Genomic DNA, 17,362 nt, shown 5'->3' on the forward strand with positions numbered 1-17,362 from the left:
CCATATAACAATTTCAACAGCTAGTAGTCAACTATATTATAATATATTCATAAATGAGTACTTTAGAGTCAATAATACATTCTAATTAATATACTTTAGCTCTTAATTTGTCCCCTAACTCAGCTCCTCAGCCTCAATCTGCAGCTGGGTGTCATTGCCACCACACTTGCTAGCATGAATTCTGCATGGCATTTGTTTCTTTGGTTATTTACTTCTGACTCAAAGTGTGTCACGAGCCATAAAATGTGCTTCACTTTTAACTGTATACCCAGAATTATATAGATTTACTTAGCTTTATGAAGTAAATTACAGTTTAATAAATCACTGGACATAACTTATCCGTTTGTTTTAATTCATAGGTGGCCACGTCATTTATTAGAACAATAGAGCTTGGAGGGAAAGGATATGCACCACCACCATCAGATCCTTTAAGGACACATGTAAAGGGATTGTCTAATTTTATTAATTTCATTGACAAATTAGATGAGATTCTTGGAGAAATACCAAACCCAAGGTAATGACTTTTCATATATTACAAATATGTTTTTAATCTATCTTTAAAACTTTACAGAATTGGGTAGAAATAAGGGATATTGAAATGACCAAGCATCAGACCAAACGGTGAGGCGAAGAAACAAAATCTAGATGAATAAATTATAATTACATGACCTTACCTCCTAAATTTCTGCCTGTGATTCTGAGTTTTGGCCAAAGTCAAAAGTCACATCCATACTAAATTTGATTAGAGAAGAGAGTTACCATTTATTTTTATCTGGATGAAATAGATTTTTGAGGACTGGCAATGAGCAGACAGATAATTTCTGTATATTTTTTATTTAGCAATAAAGGAAACTGATATCAAGAATGAGTAAGAAAATTGACAAAGATATGAAATCCCTATTCTATTTTCTGTTGTTTTTCATTTTCTTATGTGCAAATCTTTGGTTCTTCTGGGATTTGTTTTTATATGATATTGGAGGTAAGAGATTTTTAAAAATCTGATAGACCTCCATTTATAATATTGGTATATTGAATGGTAAGTAAGTTTTGGGGGCAGAAGTGGATTGTAATGCTAGCAATCATGGTGGATCATTGTCAATTTGGTATCCTATAACATAAATAAACATAATAAAAATAGCTGATATTTATTGAACACTTGTTATATGTCAGACATTGTGCTAAGTTCTTTACTCAGATTATCATTTGATCATTACAACAACCTGACTTGATAGATACTATTACTATCCCTAATTTAGAGGTGAAGAGACTAAAACACAGGGATCAAGTAACTTGCCCTAGGTTATATTAAGTAGCAGAGTAGGGATCTGAACACAGTCAGTACTGTGCATCCATTCTCTTAATGACTATATCTTGTTCCATGAAACTTCATTCCATTCTAAGATTCTAAGAAGGATTTTTTTTCAGGATTTTATTCTGAATTGCAGTCTATCTTCTCATATGGATATCCATTACAAAGAAGTAAATTTGGAAGAGGGTTTTGAAAATAACTTAGAGACAAAATAAGTGACATCTTCTGAACTTCCAGATAATATATTGGGGAGCCATTTCTATTGAAATATCAGATATTTAATTTTTAAAAAATTTTTTGTAAGGCAATATAGATATATTTTGTTAAAGTCAGGTGGTACTACAGTCATCTGTCAGTTTTTTGCCCTTGAAGATATTCCTTCTGGAAAGTCCCCTGTCGTCATCTTTATTCAATCTTTGCTTTTGCTCGTTAGGCCTGTGTCAGAGTGGCAACCATGAACCTTCATCCTCACCTCGTGAAACAGTCTCTGCCTGTTTCCTGGCTCTTATGACTTTATTTTAATTGGTAAACCCCTTATTTTGCTCAAGTAGCTTTCTCAGAAAAAGTAAATGGTAAGCAAATATTTTATGTTAGTCTTATATTTGGTTGCATATGATTTTATGTCATGTTTCATTTATTTCTCTAAGATTATTTATTATATTTAATGTAAAAATATTGTTATCTGCTTCCTGAATGGTCTTTGTTTTACCTAGACTGGATGCTTTTCTGTTTTTTACTTTCTTTTTTTTGCCCTCTTTCATAGTAGAGGTGTTCCCACAATGTATGGTGATTCTGAACTGTCCTTTCATATTTAAGAGTGAGGCCCTATAGAGCTGATTAGTAGCTCTGTATAGTGGGCTTATTTATAGCATGATGCCCAGTTGGCTCTTTTGTTGGAGACTTACTCTCCAAATGTCAGTAACTTTAGATCTTTTCTTTGGGACTTTTCCAAAAATTTCCACAGAGGAATCTTTTAATCTCTGAAAGCTGTAAATCTGGCTAGCAATATTCTGGGATTTGAGATAGGTCCAGGTTGATGCTGAGTCTCACAGTTCTGTATGTAGACTTACTCAATTCCTTTGTTTTTAGTCCTGCTGCCCCTGGGTCTGGAGCCTCTCATAGTTTCTTTAGAACAGTTCTGCTTCCTATGCTGAGGTGGGAGAGAAGCACTAGCCTGACTGCTCAGAATAGAGGGAGAATGGGGGTATAAGTGTTCCTTATGGAGACTGTCAACTAGCTTTTCTGTTTTCAACCCTGCCTTTACATAGCCATCAGTATTGCCTTCAATTTCTGATTAATTTCTGAGTTTGCTTCTTACCAATGTTCCTCTTAGCAGTTACTTAGGTTTTAGCTTTTGTATTCTGGGTAGTTAGTTATGACTCAACCATCTGTTTTCATTTTTTTGTACTTTGATGAAATGCCTCCACTCTCATCAGCTGTTGTTTCCTCTCTCATTCTCTTTTTCTTCATAGATGGAAACTTTTTTGTTTTTTGCTTTTTTGTCATTTTAGTGAAGTTTTGGAAAAGAGCAGAGAGAAATGTGTATGTTCAATCCAATATGGTTTGTTATAATTACATTCCTTTTGGAGGAATTTCTGGTTGTGGTCAACAGGGTAGAAGTACATTTGTTTTAGAGGCATCTAGGGTGAGGGAATAGACTTCTTCAACTTAGCAGCCATTTATTTTGGATATTCCATGTGGTTATAATAAGGAAGTATCTTCTAGAGAAGGTCTTGAGGAAGTGAGTATCTAAATAGTGAATGTCTTCAATTGGGTGTCTGAATAGTCCACTTGAGCAATTTTTGTTATCTTTTTTGTGTTGATTTGTTTGTTTATTTTTGTTCTGCAGTAGGTATAGGTTTGTTTTATAAATAAAATAAAATTATTAAAAACTAAAAACATATACCCTATGCATATCATAATAGATATTAATAGAAGGTGTACAGAGGAAAGGGCAATTGACCTGGTTTGTGGGAGCCAGGGATAAGGGTGTCAAGAATGCTTATCTGGATGGGTGTTAACAGTTAAGCCTAATTTTGAAGGATGAACTTGAAGGAGTTAACTAGACATGGTGGGTGGGAAAGTGGATAACCCATTTGGACATTGCTTCACTGGTTATTCATTTTATCTTATAATTTCAACCTCTCCCTTTACTAGTACTTTAGCCACATTCTATAAGCTTATAAGAAATAAACAACAAACTGTCTTCTTTGTTTCTTCCAGTTCCTTCTTCCTTTTACAGCTCATATTCTTAAAGAAAATACTTTCCTTTTTTCTGCTTCCCTCTTTGTAAGTATTTAATGTATATTTCTCAATAGACAGTAAACTCAATGAGAGTTTATTGGTTTTCTTCACCAATATTCCCTAGCCCTAGCACAATTTTTGCCAGAATAGACAGTCAATATTTATTTGATTGTCTGTACTTGACTGATTTATACTCCTTCACTTTTTCCCTCTACTGAAGCTATTCTGCCAGTGGTCACTTGTGATCTTCTAATTATCATAGTCTTTGGTCTCTTTTGAGTCTTCAAATTTAGTCATTTCCTATTGGAACTCTTTTTTCCTATAACTTCAGATACGTCATTCTCTTATTTTCCACTTACCTCTTCTACTACATATATGCAAATTCTTCTAAATCTATATTTCAGTGAAATTCGAACCTCTTTCCTGAGTTTCAGAAACATATCTTCAACTATCTTTAAGATGGTGCCTCACAGGCAACTCATATGTCCTAAACTAAATTTTTGTCTTTCTCTGCAAAACTGCTTCTCCTCCTGAAGCGATGAAGCCTGTCTCTCTCCAGCTCCCAAACAAGAATCTGGGGCATATCCTAAATACATTCACTCACTAAGATCCGTCACTTTTTCTTACTTCACATTTTTTATGTTCTTTCTCCTCATCTCTTCCTATAGCTACTATTTTATTTCCAGTGTTTACCGTTTCAGACTTTCATCCTTTCTTGTCTGGACCTTTTCACGTGTCACTGAGTTGTCTATTCTGCCTCCAGTCTTAAGTTGCCCTATACTGTCGTCGTCATTGCTGCCAGAGTGATTTTTCTGAAACAACAAATGTTACTCCCATAATTAAAACTTTTCAGTGATTCCATATTTGGTACAGGGTAAAGCTTCAGGAACCTCAATATGATACACAAAACTGTCTGTGCTCTAACTCCTGCCCATCTCTCACTCTGACCTCTTTATCCTCCTTGTCTCTGTCAACCTTAAAACTTAGAAATAAAAATGTATTTAGCTCTTGTATCTGAGGAAAAGTTTATACTACTTATTTTTAAATAGAAAAATTACAGTAATGTTTGAGTCCAAGGAAGGGTGGAATAGACAGACTGGGAAGAAATAAAGAACACTCATCGCCCCACTGCCCACTTTTCATGAGGCCATCTTAGCTATAGGTGGCTGCATTTCTACACTTTGCCAGTAGGTGACACCATAAAATGCATAGCGTACTTTCACCTGAAAGATGTCTTAAATGAGATGTTTCAAGTTGTATCAATTAATAGTTCCCTGTTGTTTAGAAGTTGAAAATTCTGTATTTCACATTTATCACACAACTTTTTAATGCACATTTACATTATACTGTCATGCGCCACTTGACGAGAATATGCTCTCAGAAATGCATTGTTAGGCAATTTCATCACTGTACAAACATCATAGACTGTACATACACAAACCTGGATGGTGTAGCCTGCCACACACATAGGCTATATGGCATAGCCTATTGCTGCTAGGCTACAAACCTGTATGGCTTGTTACTGTATCAAATACTGTAGGCAATTGTAACACAATGGTATTTGTGTGGCTAAGCATATCTAAACATTGAAAAGGTCCTGTTCAGAATGCAGTATAAAACATAAACATAGATAAACATAGATAAGCATAGGGTACTTGCCATGACTGGAGTTTGCAGCACTTGAAGTTGCTCTGGATGAGTGGTGAGTGAATATGAAGGCCTGGAACATTATTGTAAACTCTTGTAGACTTTATACACATTATAAACCTAGGCCACACTAAATTTATAGAGCAAATATTTCTTTCTTCAAGAATAAATTACACTTAGCTTGCTCTAACTTTATGAACTTTAAAATTTGACTATGAATTTTTTAAAATTTTGAAACTTTTTGAGTCTTGTAATAACACTTAGCTTAAAACACAAATACATTGTACAGCTGTACAGAATTTTTTTCTCTGTATCCTTATTCTATATGCTTTTCTGTTTTTTTTTTTTTTTTTGCTTTTTAAACTTTTTTGTTTAAAATTAAGACACAAACATACACATTAGCCTAGGTCTACACAGGGTCAGGATTATCAATATGACTGTCTTCCACCTCCACATCTTGTCCCACTGGAAAATCTTCAGGAGCAGTAATACCCCTGGAGGTGTCATCTCCTACAGTCACAACACCTTCTTCAGGAATACCTCCTGAAGGACCTGCCTGAGGCTATTTCAGTTAGTGCTTTTTTTTTTTTTTTTTAAATAAGTAGAAGGAGTACACTCTAAAATAATGATAAAAGGTATAGCAAACACATAAACCAGTAAGAGTCATTTATTATAATGACCAAGTATTATGTATTAAACATAATTATGTGCACTATACTATTATATTACTGGCAGCACAGTAGGTTTGTTTACACAAGCATCACCACAAACATGTGAGTGATGTGTTGAGCTATGATGCTACGATGTTACATCACTAGGCAATAGGAATTTTTCAGCTCCATTATAATATTATGGGACTACCATCATATATGTGGTCTGTTGCTGACTGTAATGTTATTATACAGCACATAACTATTTATATTGGGCTAAATATACATGTTTGGAGTGTTAAATCTCACTGAACTTTTTCAGTCTAATCTCCTAATGTTAAAGTTTTTCTTGTTTAAAAATATTTCGTGGCCGGTCTTGGTGGCTCACACCTGTAATCTCAACACTTTGGGAGGCCGAGGCGGGCGGATCACGAGGTCAGGAGGTCGAGACCATCCTGGCTAACACAGTGAAACCCAGTCTCTACTAAAAATACAAAAAATTAGCCAGGTGTGGTGGTGGTGGGCGCCTGTAGTCCCAGCTACTCGGGAGGCTGAGGCAGGAGAATGGCGTGAGCCCAGGAGGCAGAGCTTGCAGTGAGCTGAGATCGCGCCACTGCTCTCCAGCCTGGGCAACAGAACGAGACTCTGCCTCAAAAAAAAAAAAAAAAAATTCAGAAATATTTTTCATATATTTTATGTGGCACCTTTAATTACATTTAATTTTTAAAGGTAAAATTTACTTCAACAAATAGTTATCAAATTCTTGAGTATGGTATGGAAAAGCAGTCACTTTATTTAGGAAAGTGAAGAACTCAGTAATTACATTGAAGTATTACCAATCATTTGTCTGTATTATTGCTTAGTGTTCTCTTCCAGTTACTTTATTTTGGTACAAGCTTGGGGATTCAGTTGTGCTTTTCATCAGCAGCCTCTTGTTTCTCTTTCTGCCCCAGGGCACTGGTGTGATGCAGTTAGGAGTCAGGAGCTCAGTTTGCCTCTTTCTCATCTAAATTCTCCTATTAATGTTTATCCAGAATAGCCATAATATATCTTCTGGGAAGCACTCCTGAATACCTCCTCCTTCTCTCTACTTCCCCACTCAAACTTGTCTATACTGTCAGTAGTTCATTGTATAATTATCACTTGTGAGCTCTTAAAGAGAAAGATTTTATTCATTTTTGTATTGCCGGTGAACAGCATAAATATCCTGTGTCATTTTAGTTAAAACTTCTGGAGTTTCTAGGCTTTAGAAGCAAGAATTTGAATTAAACCACTGTGTTGCTGAGCAGATATTAGAAGCTAACCTAATGGTGGCTCTAGAAGTGAGTATATAGTAATGGAGTAATCAGAGCACTACTGTTTGGGGTATTTTGCCATGGCTTCAAAATGTTGACCTTGGCAAGTCTCTGAAATACAAGTCTTATTTTTTCCTAAATACAATTCAGCCAGTGAATTACATCATCTTTAAAATTTAACATTTTTGTCATGTAGAAGGAATGAGAAAAGGAGGTCAAAGGTGACTTTCCTAATATCATTTGAAGCATTTTTTTTTGTTCCTATAATTGGCACTAAGACAGTCCCAGATTTTATTAACCATTTGAATCTTTTCCAAAACTCTTTTCTATTAGAGATTAATTCCCAGGAAAAGCATATAATGTTAATTATGTTTTCATTTTGGCTACATTTCATCCAGTTCACAGCTGAAAAAGAAAGTCCACATATATGTGAAAGAATTCCTAGGGTCTACTCAGACTTCTGATTACAGAAGTATGGCAGACTAGGCCCCCAGATTGATTCTTCCATTGAAAATAATTAATAATGTTGGATAGCGTATTTCAAAAATGCTTCTTAAATGCATTGGTAAGTAGGCAAATGTAATGAAAATATAGGTCAAAAATAGGTGAAGGAGGAAAGCCAGCGAGGCAAGTGAAGAAGGGAAGCCAGCTTTTAGCCCAGGAACTGGCCAGCATGGGGAGATAAATAGGAAACACATACCCATTCTACAGGGCTAAGCCCTCAGTGTAAAAATAAACTAAGAATAAGGGCTTTACTTTGACAAAAGGGTTTCTATAAAAACCTAGTTAATGGTAAAACGTTTTAGTGTTCTGCTTAAGAATAAGACAAGAGTTCCTGCTGTCATCAGTTCAACATAGCATGAGATGTCCAATTCAGTGTAGTAAGACAAAAAGAAATAGGAGATATAACAGTTGAAAAAATAAAATTCTATTTGATGATAATATGATTAATTATATAGAAAACTCCAAGAATGTAAAGGCAAATTATTACAATTGGCAGTACAGTTTAAGAGTGTTGCTGGACACAAGGCCAATAAACAAAATGCAATTGGATTTCTGTATCATTACTAAATAGAAGGATTTTTTTTTTTTAAAAACTTCAAAAATATAAAATACATAGAATAAATCTAGTAAAAACCATGCTGGCTTATTTTCCCTTGAAAGGTTCAAACTGAATGTGAAAGTCCCTGCTTGTCCTCTTCCACCTTGCTGCTATCCCTGAGCTTTGTATCCTGATCACAGTGTTACTAGAGATGTTTGTCCTCAGGATGATATCCTGCTTGCTTACTATGCACAGCTTTCAGCTTACCATGCCAGCTCTGGTTGGTTCCTTTTTGAGGGAGAGATTGGGTGGTACTGGGAGATTTTTGTCTCTTCGGTGATATGTTCTTCAGGGTATCTAGTATGCCATTGTGTAAGTAGACACCACCTAAGTACTTTTGTATTGCAAATAATAATAATATGAATAGTAAAATATATATCATTTGTCTTACTATTAAAAACTTTAGATTGTTGCATGTGATAGTATTCATTTATTCAACAAACGTACATCAATCATCTCTTCTGTGTGCCAAATGTAAACTGACAGTATGAAGATCAGTAAAATATGATTGCTTTCTCAAGGAGCTGATTTTTTCATGACTTTTTTCTCACCCTTGCCTAATCATAAGAATCACCTGTGGTACTTTTAACACAATGCAAACATTTAGTGCTCTTCTCTGGAGATTGTAATTCCATAGGATGGGATCTGGAGTTGATGTTTTAAACAAATGCCGGATATGAGTCTGATGATTAGGAAAATGCATTGTCATCATACACTAAGTCTCTCTGCAATTTTCTTCTAACTTTCCTCTTCTATCTGGACCAGCTACTTAAATGTGGACATTCATCTCTTTCTAGCTTGTTAGGGAACCTGGCATTTCTGTAAAACATACAACCTGGCAATAAGGCGAGAGTGAAAACTTCATTTCATAATTTCCTTTATGCCACTACAAAAGAGAAATTTAATAGCATACCCAAGGTTGAAAGTGGCAGAGCTGTGATATGTGCTCAGGCAGCCTGACTTCATGGTCTGTAGTCAGACCACACCAGTTTCTCATTTGGCACTGTGCTGCCTTTCCAGTGATACCTCTAGGGATGGGATCTCCTGGCTTTAAAAGAGAATCCTCTTCTATTGGACACACCTCATTTCTTCCTTAAAACGGACCAAAATCCTTCCTCTTATATGTTTCTCACATTTGTCCTTTAGAGCAGAAGCTGCAACCCAAACTCTTAGATTTAGGTGTGGTATAAAGAAATATCAATTTCGGGTTTTTAAAAACACTTGTCTGTTGGCCATAGTTGGTCCAGTTTCTTGTTTGCTTTAGGTCATTACTAACTTGCTTAGTTTCCTCTTCCATGTAATAAAACCTTTCGCTTATTAGAATGCAATATCATGTTTTTCACGTCAGTTTCCTTCCTCCCTGTCTCTTCCCTCACACGGAACACCATGTGTTCTTGGACAAACCATTTAACCTTTGTGGGACTCAAATTTTCTCATTTGTGATTTAGGGATAATAATATCAACTTACTGAATTGGTTTTAAGATTAAATGAATGTAAGAGTCTAGATATTCAATGAGAGATAACTGTTCTTGTTATTTTAGTTGTATCTAAAGGTATATATTTTAAATATATTGCATGTGTACAACCACTTCTGAACCTGTTATATTTCACATATAACTAAATTATTTCCCATCAGCTTTCAAATCAAGGGAGAAGAAACTTATTGAAATTACTTGCTTTTAGACAAATTTTTAAGTTTTGTTTCTAATGGTCCTTATTTTTTTTCTTAAATGCTTTAACTGTTTGATATATAAGATCAAAGCTATAGTCTTTGAAAAGTGTTAACTCTGAAAATTATATTTTCAAGTCTATAAGCATATTATAATTTGCAATACTGCTGTAGAGGCAATCTTATTTCTATTTTCAGCATTGCAGGGGGTCAAATACTGTCGGTAATAAAGATGCAACTGATTAAAGGCCAAAACAGCAGGGATCCTTTTTGCAAAGCAATAGAGGAAGTTGCTCAGGATTTGGATTTGAGGATTAAAAGTATTATCAATTCTCAAGAAGGTGTTGTAGCTCTTAGCACCACTGACATCAGTCCTGCTCGGGTAATGAGCTTTTTATTTTTCATTATCCTTTTATACAAATCATTATCTCTTCTATTTATTGTAGAAATGGTTTATTATTGCTACTTAAGTCAGAAGAGTGTGTTTCCTGTGTTCTAAAATGATATTGAAAATGTAAGTTTCTCAATAGGATTATGTAGGATTATATGTTCAACTTGGGTAAATTATCACATATTTGGGCCAAATTTCTGAATTTGTTAAAGTAAGGCATAGGGTAATCTCTGGTATCCCTTTTAGTACTAAAAACTTATAATTCTTGATGGATATTAAGGTGTTTTATGCTATTTTTCCATAAATATTCTTTTTTTTTTTTTGAGACGGAGTTTCACTCTTGTAGCCCAGACTGTAGTGCAATGGCACGATCTTGGTTCACTGCAACCTCTGCCTCCTGGGTTCAAGCAATTCTTCTGCCTCAGCCTCCCGAGTAGCTGAAATTACAGGCACCTGCCACCATGCCTGGCTAATTTTTTGTATTTTTAGTAGAGATGGGATTTCACTATGTTGGCCAGGCTAGTCTCAAACTCCTGACCTCGTGATCTGCCCGCCTCGGCCTCCCAGAGTGCTGGGATTACAGGCATGAGCCACCACGCCTGGCCTAAATATTCTCATAAACAATTACTTTCCCATTTACTCAGATATAAAATAAAAGCCTGTTTTTTCTGTTTCTGACTTTAATACTAAGCATTGTATTAGGACAACAACAGTCCTGTTAGAAATTGCTTCCATTCAGCAGTTTACTTTTCTTTTATAAATCTCTGTCTCTTATTTTCTACCTCCATTCTCAGCCTACTAAAACCTGTACCTGGCAATTTTTAAACTATATATTCCCAGAACATTTACTTATTCTTAATTTTTTTTTTACAGAGATAATTAAATAGAGTAGATTCTAACCCACAGAATTATAAGAGAAATTGACTACTGTGTTTTTAGAACAGAATTTTAGAGTAGTATAGTTCGCTTATTGCAATTTATTCAATTTTCTAATAGCCCCTTTTTATTAGGTATGATTATGGTAGCCAGTGTATGAAGAAAGACTTTTGCTTAATTTTTATTATTTATCATTCATTCGTTCATTCATTTACTCACAGCACTCTGGGACCACTTTTAGCTATTTTTCTATAACAGTGCTTGTTTTTAGATTTACTTTGAAGGTGGGGAAGATTCAGGGTTGTTGCCCTGTGTATTTCATGGGTGTTAACACTTCCTGGTGAATAGTTTGGCTCAAATGACAACCAGGTTATTACTATAAGTATCAATCAGAATCTGTCAACTTCAAATAATTAAAAACATCAATTGCTTCCATTTCTTGGCAGAAGAAATAAAGATACCAACAATCTGGTTCTTAATTTCATGTTTTCAACCAAATCAGAGATCTTTGAAAAATATAATCAAATGATATTCATGAAGTTACTATTAAGGAATATGGAATTCTGTGGTACTAATGAAAAATATGTGTGAAGCACCAGATTGTGATAGGCAATTTGTTATAATTCCAGTAGAGCTATATACATTATAGTTCACCTGGTAACCTGAGTCTGCCAACAGAGAAAGAAGGCCAAGACGATATTGATGAAAGCTGAAGAAACTGGCACAGCTTATAACAGATGTCCCAGAAGATGTAGCTTTGATATCTAGGTATAATGTCCAGCAACCCTCTGGGTTAGGCATTATCATTGCCTCTATTTTGTCACGGAGTTTAAGAAGAGAGTTCAAGCACCTTCTCCAGAGTTATACAGGATATACAACTAAGCGGTTGGTATCAAATCCAGCCAGAAATGCCTTCAGAGTTTGTGCTTACATGTATCTATACATAATATTTTATTATTATATATTTTATTTTATTCTATCTAGTCATGAAGTTTTTTTCAGCTTTCCCTTTTTAATCTGCTTTATCTCTATTACTACTACCTTAGTTCAGAACTCTCCATTTCTAAACTGTTCTATTATAGTCTTTAATTTGTGACCTGTCTCCAGATTTGATAACATTCGTATCTCACAATATATTTTACACATTGCCATCATTGGTTCTTTAAAATCTAAACAGGATCATTTTACTTCCTTGCTTACTGAAGCAAGAGATTTTTCCTTTGTAACAGACTGGCTTATAACTTCTTGGCATGATATACAAAGTTTCCCAGGCTCATCTCATACCACTTCCTCCCTTTTACCTTATTCTTCAGCCATGCCATGTTACCTGGTCCCTGAAAGCACCATGCTCTCTTCTTCCTCTGGGTGCCTCCTCCTCTGTGGAATCATCTTTGATGCCAGGGTACATTGGTCACTTCTTTTGTACTCCCACTGCACTGTGCGTACACTTATTAGAAATAGCACTTAGCATTCTGTAATGCAATTGTCAGTTACTTATTTATCTTATCAAGGAAACTATGGGTTCTTTGAAGGCAATGGTTGTCACCTTTGGAACCTTAGCTTTAAATATAGTGCTTGGGACATAGTATATGCTTATCAATGATTATTGAATGAATGTCAACTAGCTTTTCATTTTTGCATTTGATCGTTACAGTCATCCATGGGGCCTGTATTCAGATAGCCAGAACCTCATCATTCTTTGGCATAAGAGAGAAAAAATAAATAGAGATGTTGAGCCATGGGGCTGATGTTACATAGCTAGATAGTGGCTAAAGTTTTCTGACTCAAAGCCTAATGTTATTTTGACCAGAACCTAATGTCTTCTTTTGATGATATTATTTTTGTGCTTTTGGAATTGGTAAAGTTGATTATAGCATGGCTTAAGGAAAAATGGTCACATGCCTCACAGCCACTTCTTATAGCTGATGTTTTATTACTTTAACAATAGATGAAAGAGGCCAGTGCCACAGGGAATTTAAAAGTATGGCCATTCACCCAGCTGGGGTGATTATTACATTTACTTAAAATTATTTTTTGTCTCAGCCAAAATCTCATGCCATAAACCATGGTACTGCGTACTGTGGCAGAGATACTGTGAAAGCCTTATTAGTTCTTTTGGATGAAGAAGCAGCTAATGCTCCTACCAAAAACAAAGCAGAGCTTTTATATGATGAGGAAAACACAATCCATCGTCATGGAACGTCTATTCTTACACTTTTTAGGTAAGTTATGTGGAAGTTACATGTGTTATAAATGTTAACTCTAGAGAATTATAAAAGAAATGTATGCTTATGGTAGGAAACTTAGAAACTACAGAAATTGTGAAGAAAGAAAATAAAAGTTAATTAAAGGGAGATTGAACATTTGAATTCAAAGAGGTTATATATAAAAGAAGTAATATTTTATGAGAGTACAGCCTGAGAGATGTCTTTGGTTTCAGTGTTGTTTTTAGTTCTTGTTGTTTTGCTTTGAAAATATTTATTTCCTTTGCTGTGGGTCAAGAATTTTGCTAAATGTTTCAGTTAAATTATTTCAGCCTTCCCAACCACCATGTTCTTAAGTGAAGAATTAGAGGCTCCACTTCATAAGTGAAGAATTAGAGACTTGAGAGATATTAAGTAATTTGCCCAAGTGAGGTATGTTAGCAATTAGCAAGGGTGTCTTTCTTAAAGCCTGAGGCCTATGCTCCGAGGACTACTATTCTGCCTAGAATAAGAGAGAGCACATACACCAAACTTACACTGGAATTGACAGCTCCTGCTTCTCCCTCAAATTATGAAGAAAAATATTTACCAAATTCATGCTGGTATTATGTGTAAGACATTGATGCTGTCTTCGTCTACTCAGGCTGGCATAACAAAATACTATAGACTGGGTAGCTTAAACAACAGAAACCTATTTTCTCTTTGGGCTGGAAGCTGGAGATCAGGGTGCCAGCATGGTCAGGGCTGGTGAGGGCTTTCCCCTTGGGTTGCAGATAACTGCCTTTTTGCTGTGTGCTCACATGTCCTTTCCTTGGTAGAAGCACGTGGAGAGAGATCTCTTTGTCTTCTTGTAAGGCCACCAGTCCTGTTAGATTTGGATCCCACCCATGTGACCTCATTTAATCTTAATTACCTCCTAAAAGCCCTATCTCCAAATACAGTCACATTTGGGAGTTAAGGCATATATATATATGGGTGATGCAGTTTCATCTATAGTAGATGCTCTCCAGTTTTGATGATTAGGTCAGTCGTTGAGTAGGTTGTTATTTTTAATTAATTGGACATTCACTTTGAGAAACATTAAAATTTTTAGAACAACCATTTTAAATTGTATTTAGTACACTGTAGAGAATTTTCACAAAATTATCCTACTGCTTGATCTCTTCTATTTTCTACTGGAGCTATTTTATTGAAATCTGGCTTCATGATTGCTTCACATACTCTCTCCTATGCCTCAGTATCCTTTCTCTTCTCTTTAAACAGAAACTTTACAGTGGTCTGTCATTCAGTGTTGTCATCTAATTCCTTAAAATCTCATCTTCTTTACCAACTTCCATGACTATTCTTTTATATCTGGACATGAAATAATTCTTCCACATTCTACCTCAGAATGCCCAGATATTTTATTAACGATAAATATTTTTATCAGTGATTTACTTATACCTGCTGCTGGGATCCCAGAAAACAGTAAAAAGAAATAAATGAACTTTTATTTTTTCTCTTTTCATCTTACTTCTGTTTAACAAGTTTGCTTTTAGGTAGAAATATAAATAATTTCAATTTTCTCTCAGACTGAATTCATTTTCTTAGAGAAAGTTATTTTCCTTTCATGAAATTTTTATTCTAACAAATTTAATCCCAGAGTCCATTTTAAAAAGGAATCTTTCTAGGCCAGGCATGGTGTCTTATGCTAATAATCCCGGAGCTTTAGGAGGCCAAGACAGGAGCATTGCCAGAGACCAGCAGTTTGAGTCCAATCTGTGCAACATAGTAAGACTCTATCTCTGCAAAAATAAAAAAGAATTACCCAGTGTGGTGGTGCATGCTTGTAGTACCAGCTACTTGGGAGCCTGAGGTGGTGCATGCCTGTAGTCCCAGCTACTTGGGAGCTCAGGATTGCTTGAGGCCGCAGTGAGCTATGATTGCACCACTGCACTCTCTCCTGGGTGACAGAGCAAGAAAGAAAAGGTTTTTCTATACTTAATCATGTCACTGAACACATTGCTATTGTTCACAGTTTGGATTCTGCATTCGCATTTCTAATTGTCATTGTGCAGACAAACACTGGTCTGTGGTAAAGTAAATTTTCAGTGGTCTGCACTGAAATGATAAAATTAAGGACAATGAGGTATATCAATTTAAGGTTATCAACTTATTCTTTCTTAGGGCAGGCAATCTTTTATTCTTGCTTAGTAGTCATTTGAGTCAAGGGGGTTCTAATTCTGGCTCTATTAAGCCAAAAGGGATTAATTTATTAAGGTATTCAAGTTGGTCTGAATCCAAAACTATAGGGTGGGTCTTCTCCTTTTTACCTTCTCTGACCCTCCTATTTCTATGTTTTTCTCTTTTGAATTCTCATACTATTTTGAATTTCAGTTATGTGGATTTCTTATATTCTTTGCTTAGACTTCAGGATGCCTGAATATAGGGTCAATAAATAAGTCAACTTTCTATTCTTCACAATATCTTGTATAGTGCCTTACAAATAGTAGAAGCTCATGAAACATTTAGTTACTGGATTAATTGACTAAGCAAACTATTAATATTTAGGATTCTCAGAATAGAAATAATGACACTTTTATAAAGTACAGTTATGCATTGTTTAATGATGGGGATACATTCTGATAAAGGCATCGTTAGGCAATTTTGTCATGTGAACATTATAGAGTGTACTTACACAAACCTAGATGGTATAGCCTATTACACACCTAGGCTACAAACCTGTACAGTATGTTATTGTACTAAATAGTATAAAGAAATAGTAACATAAAGGTAAGTATTTATGTGATAGGAATTTTTCAGCTTCATTATAATCTTATGGCATCACTGTCAAATATGTGGTATGTTGTTGACCAAAATGTTGTTATGCAGCACATGACCGTATTATAAACAAGTAGATTTAGTGGTCCTTTATCCTATAACTGTGCTTTTGGGTAGGGGCGGGGCAGATACTAGTTTAAAAGCCATTTTGGTTTGTAAGTGTCTTCATCTCTTCAGGCTGTTAGAACAAAACACCCCAGACTAGATAATTTGTAAATAACAAAAATTTGTTTCTCATAGTTCTGGAGTCTGGAAGTCTTAAGATCAAGGCACCAGCAGATTTGGTGTCTGATGAGGGCCTCTTCCCCATAGATTATATTTTCTTGCTGGGTTTTCACGTGGCTGGGAAGACTGAAGGGCAAAAAGTGCTCCCACAAACCCTTTCATAACGGCACTAATCCTGTTCATGAAGGCAGAGTCCTCATGATTTAATCACCCTGAGGCCCCACCTCTTAATACCACAGATGGTCCCCAACTTATGATGGTTTGACTTGTGATTTACCTTCACACGACTTTACAATTGTGTGAAAGCTGTACACATTCAGTAGAAACTGTGCCTCGAATTTTGAATTTGGATCTTTTCCTGAGCTAGCAATATGTAGAACAATATTCTCTCATGATTCTGGGAAGCAGCAGTGAACCACAGTATTCAGATAGCCACATGATCATGGCGGTAAACAACTGATACTCTGCTGTGTTGCCTGATGATTTTGCCCAACAGATATTGGAATGTACTAATTCCAGCTAATTCCATGTTTAAGATAGGCTAGGCTAAACTATGATGTTCGGTGGATTGGGTGTATTAAATGCATTTTTGACTTAATGGTATTTTTAATTTATGATGAGTTTATCTGGGAGGTAACCCCATCATAAATTGAGGAAAAACTATATTGTATTGGGAATTAAGTTTCAACGTGAATTTGGAGGGAAACAAACATTCCAACCATAGCAATTAATTTTTGCCTTTTTTTTTTTTGACATAGGTCTCCCACACAGGTGAATAATTCGATAAAACCCCTAAGAGAACGCATCTGTATGTCAATGCAAGAGAAAAAAATTAAGGTACAATTTAATGCATGCCATGAAAATAGCAAACACTGTTTTATTTTTAGAAGAAATAAATACATAAAGCTGAGCTGGGTATTGTAAATATT

At 35.4% G+C, this 17,362-nt stretch overlaps 1 protein-coding gene across 49 annotated transcripts in view; it reads left to right on the top strand.

The window, feature by feature from the left end:
• Nucleotides 1–17,362, top strand: part of PARPBP (PARP1 binding protein) — a 268,079-nt gene that overhangs the window by 235,891 nt on the left and 14,826 nt on the right. For 34 of the 49 annotated variants that reach the window (XR_010148430.1, XM_054663475.2, XM_063787060.1 and 31 more), the window contains 4 exons: nucleotides 360–514; nucleotides 10,116–10,299; nucleotides 13,228–13,406; nucleotides 17,192–17,270. Coding sequence is in view for 40 of the 49 variants with exons in the window: in XM_054663475.2 (XP_054519450.1) it covers nucleotides 360–514; nucleotides 10,116–10,299; nucleotides 13,228–13,406; nucleotides 17,192–17,270 (597 nt within the window). In the remaining 9 variants the exon portion in view is untranslated. Of the gene's footprint in view, nucleotides 1–359; nucleotides 515–1,742; nucleotides 1,882–10,115; nucleotides 10,300–12,497; nucleotides 12,780–13,227; nucleotides 13,407–17,191; nucleotides 17,271–17,362 lie in introns of those variants that run through there. The other 15 variants (XM_063787042.1, XM_063787058.1, XM_063787057.1 and 12 more) reach the window with 5 other exon arrangements.

This window comes from Pan troglodytes, chromosome 10, assembly GCF_028858775.2.
Source record: "Pan troglodytes isolate AG18354 chromosome 10, NHGRI_mPanTro3-v2.0_pri, whole genome shotgun sequence".
In the NCBI taxonomy this organism is placed as follows: Eukaryota; Metazoa; Chordata; class Mammalia; order Primates; family Hominidae; genus Pan; species Pan troglodytes.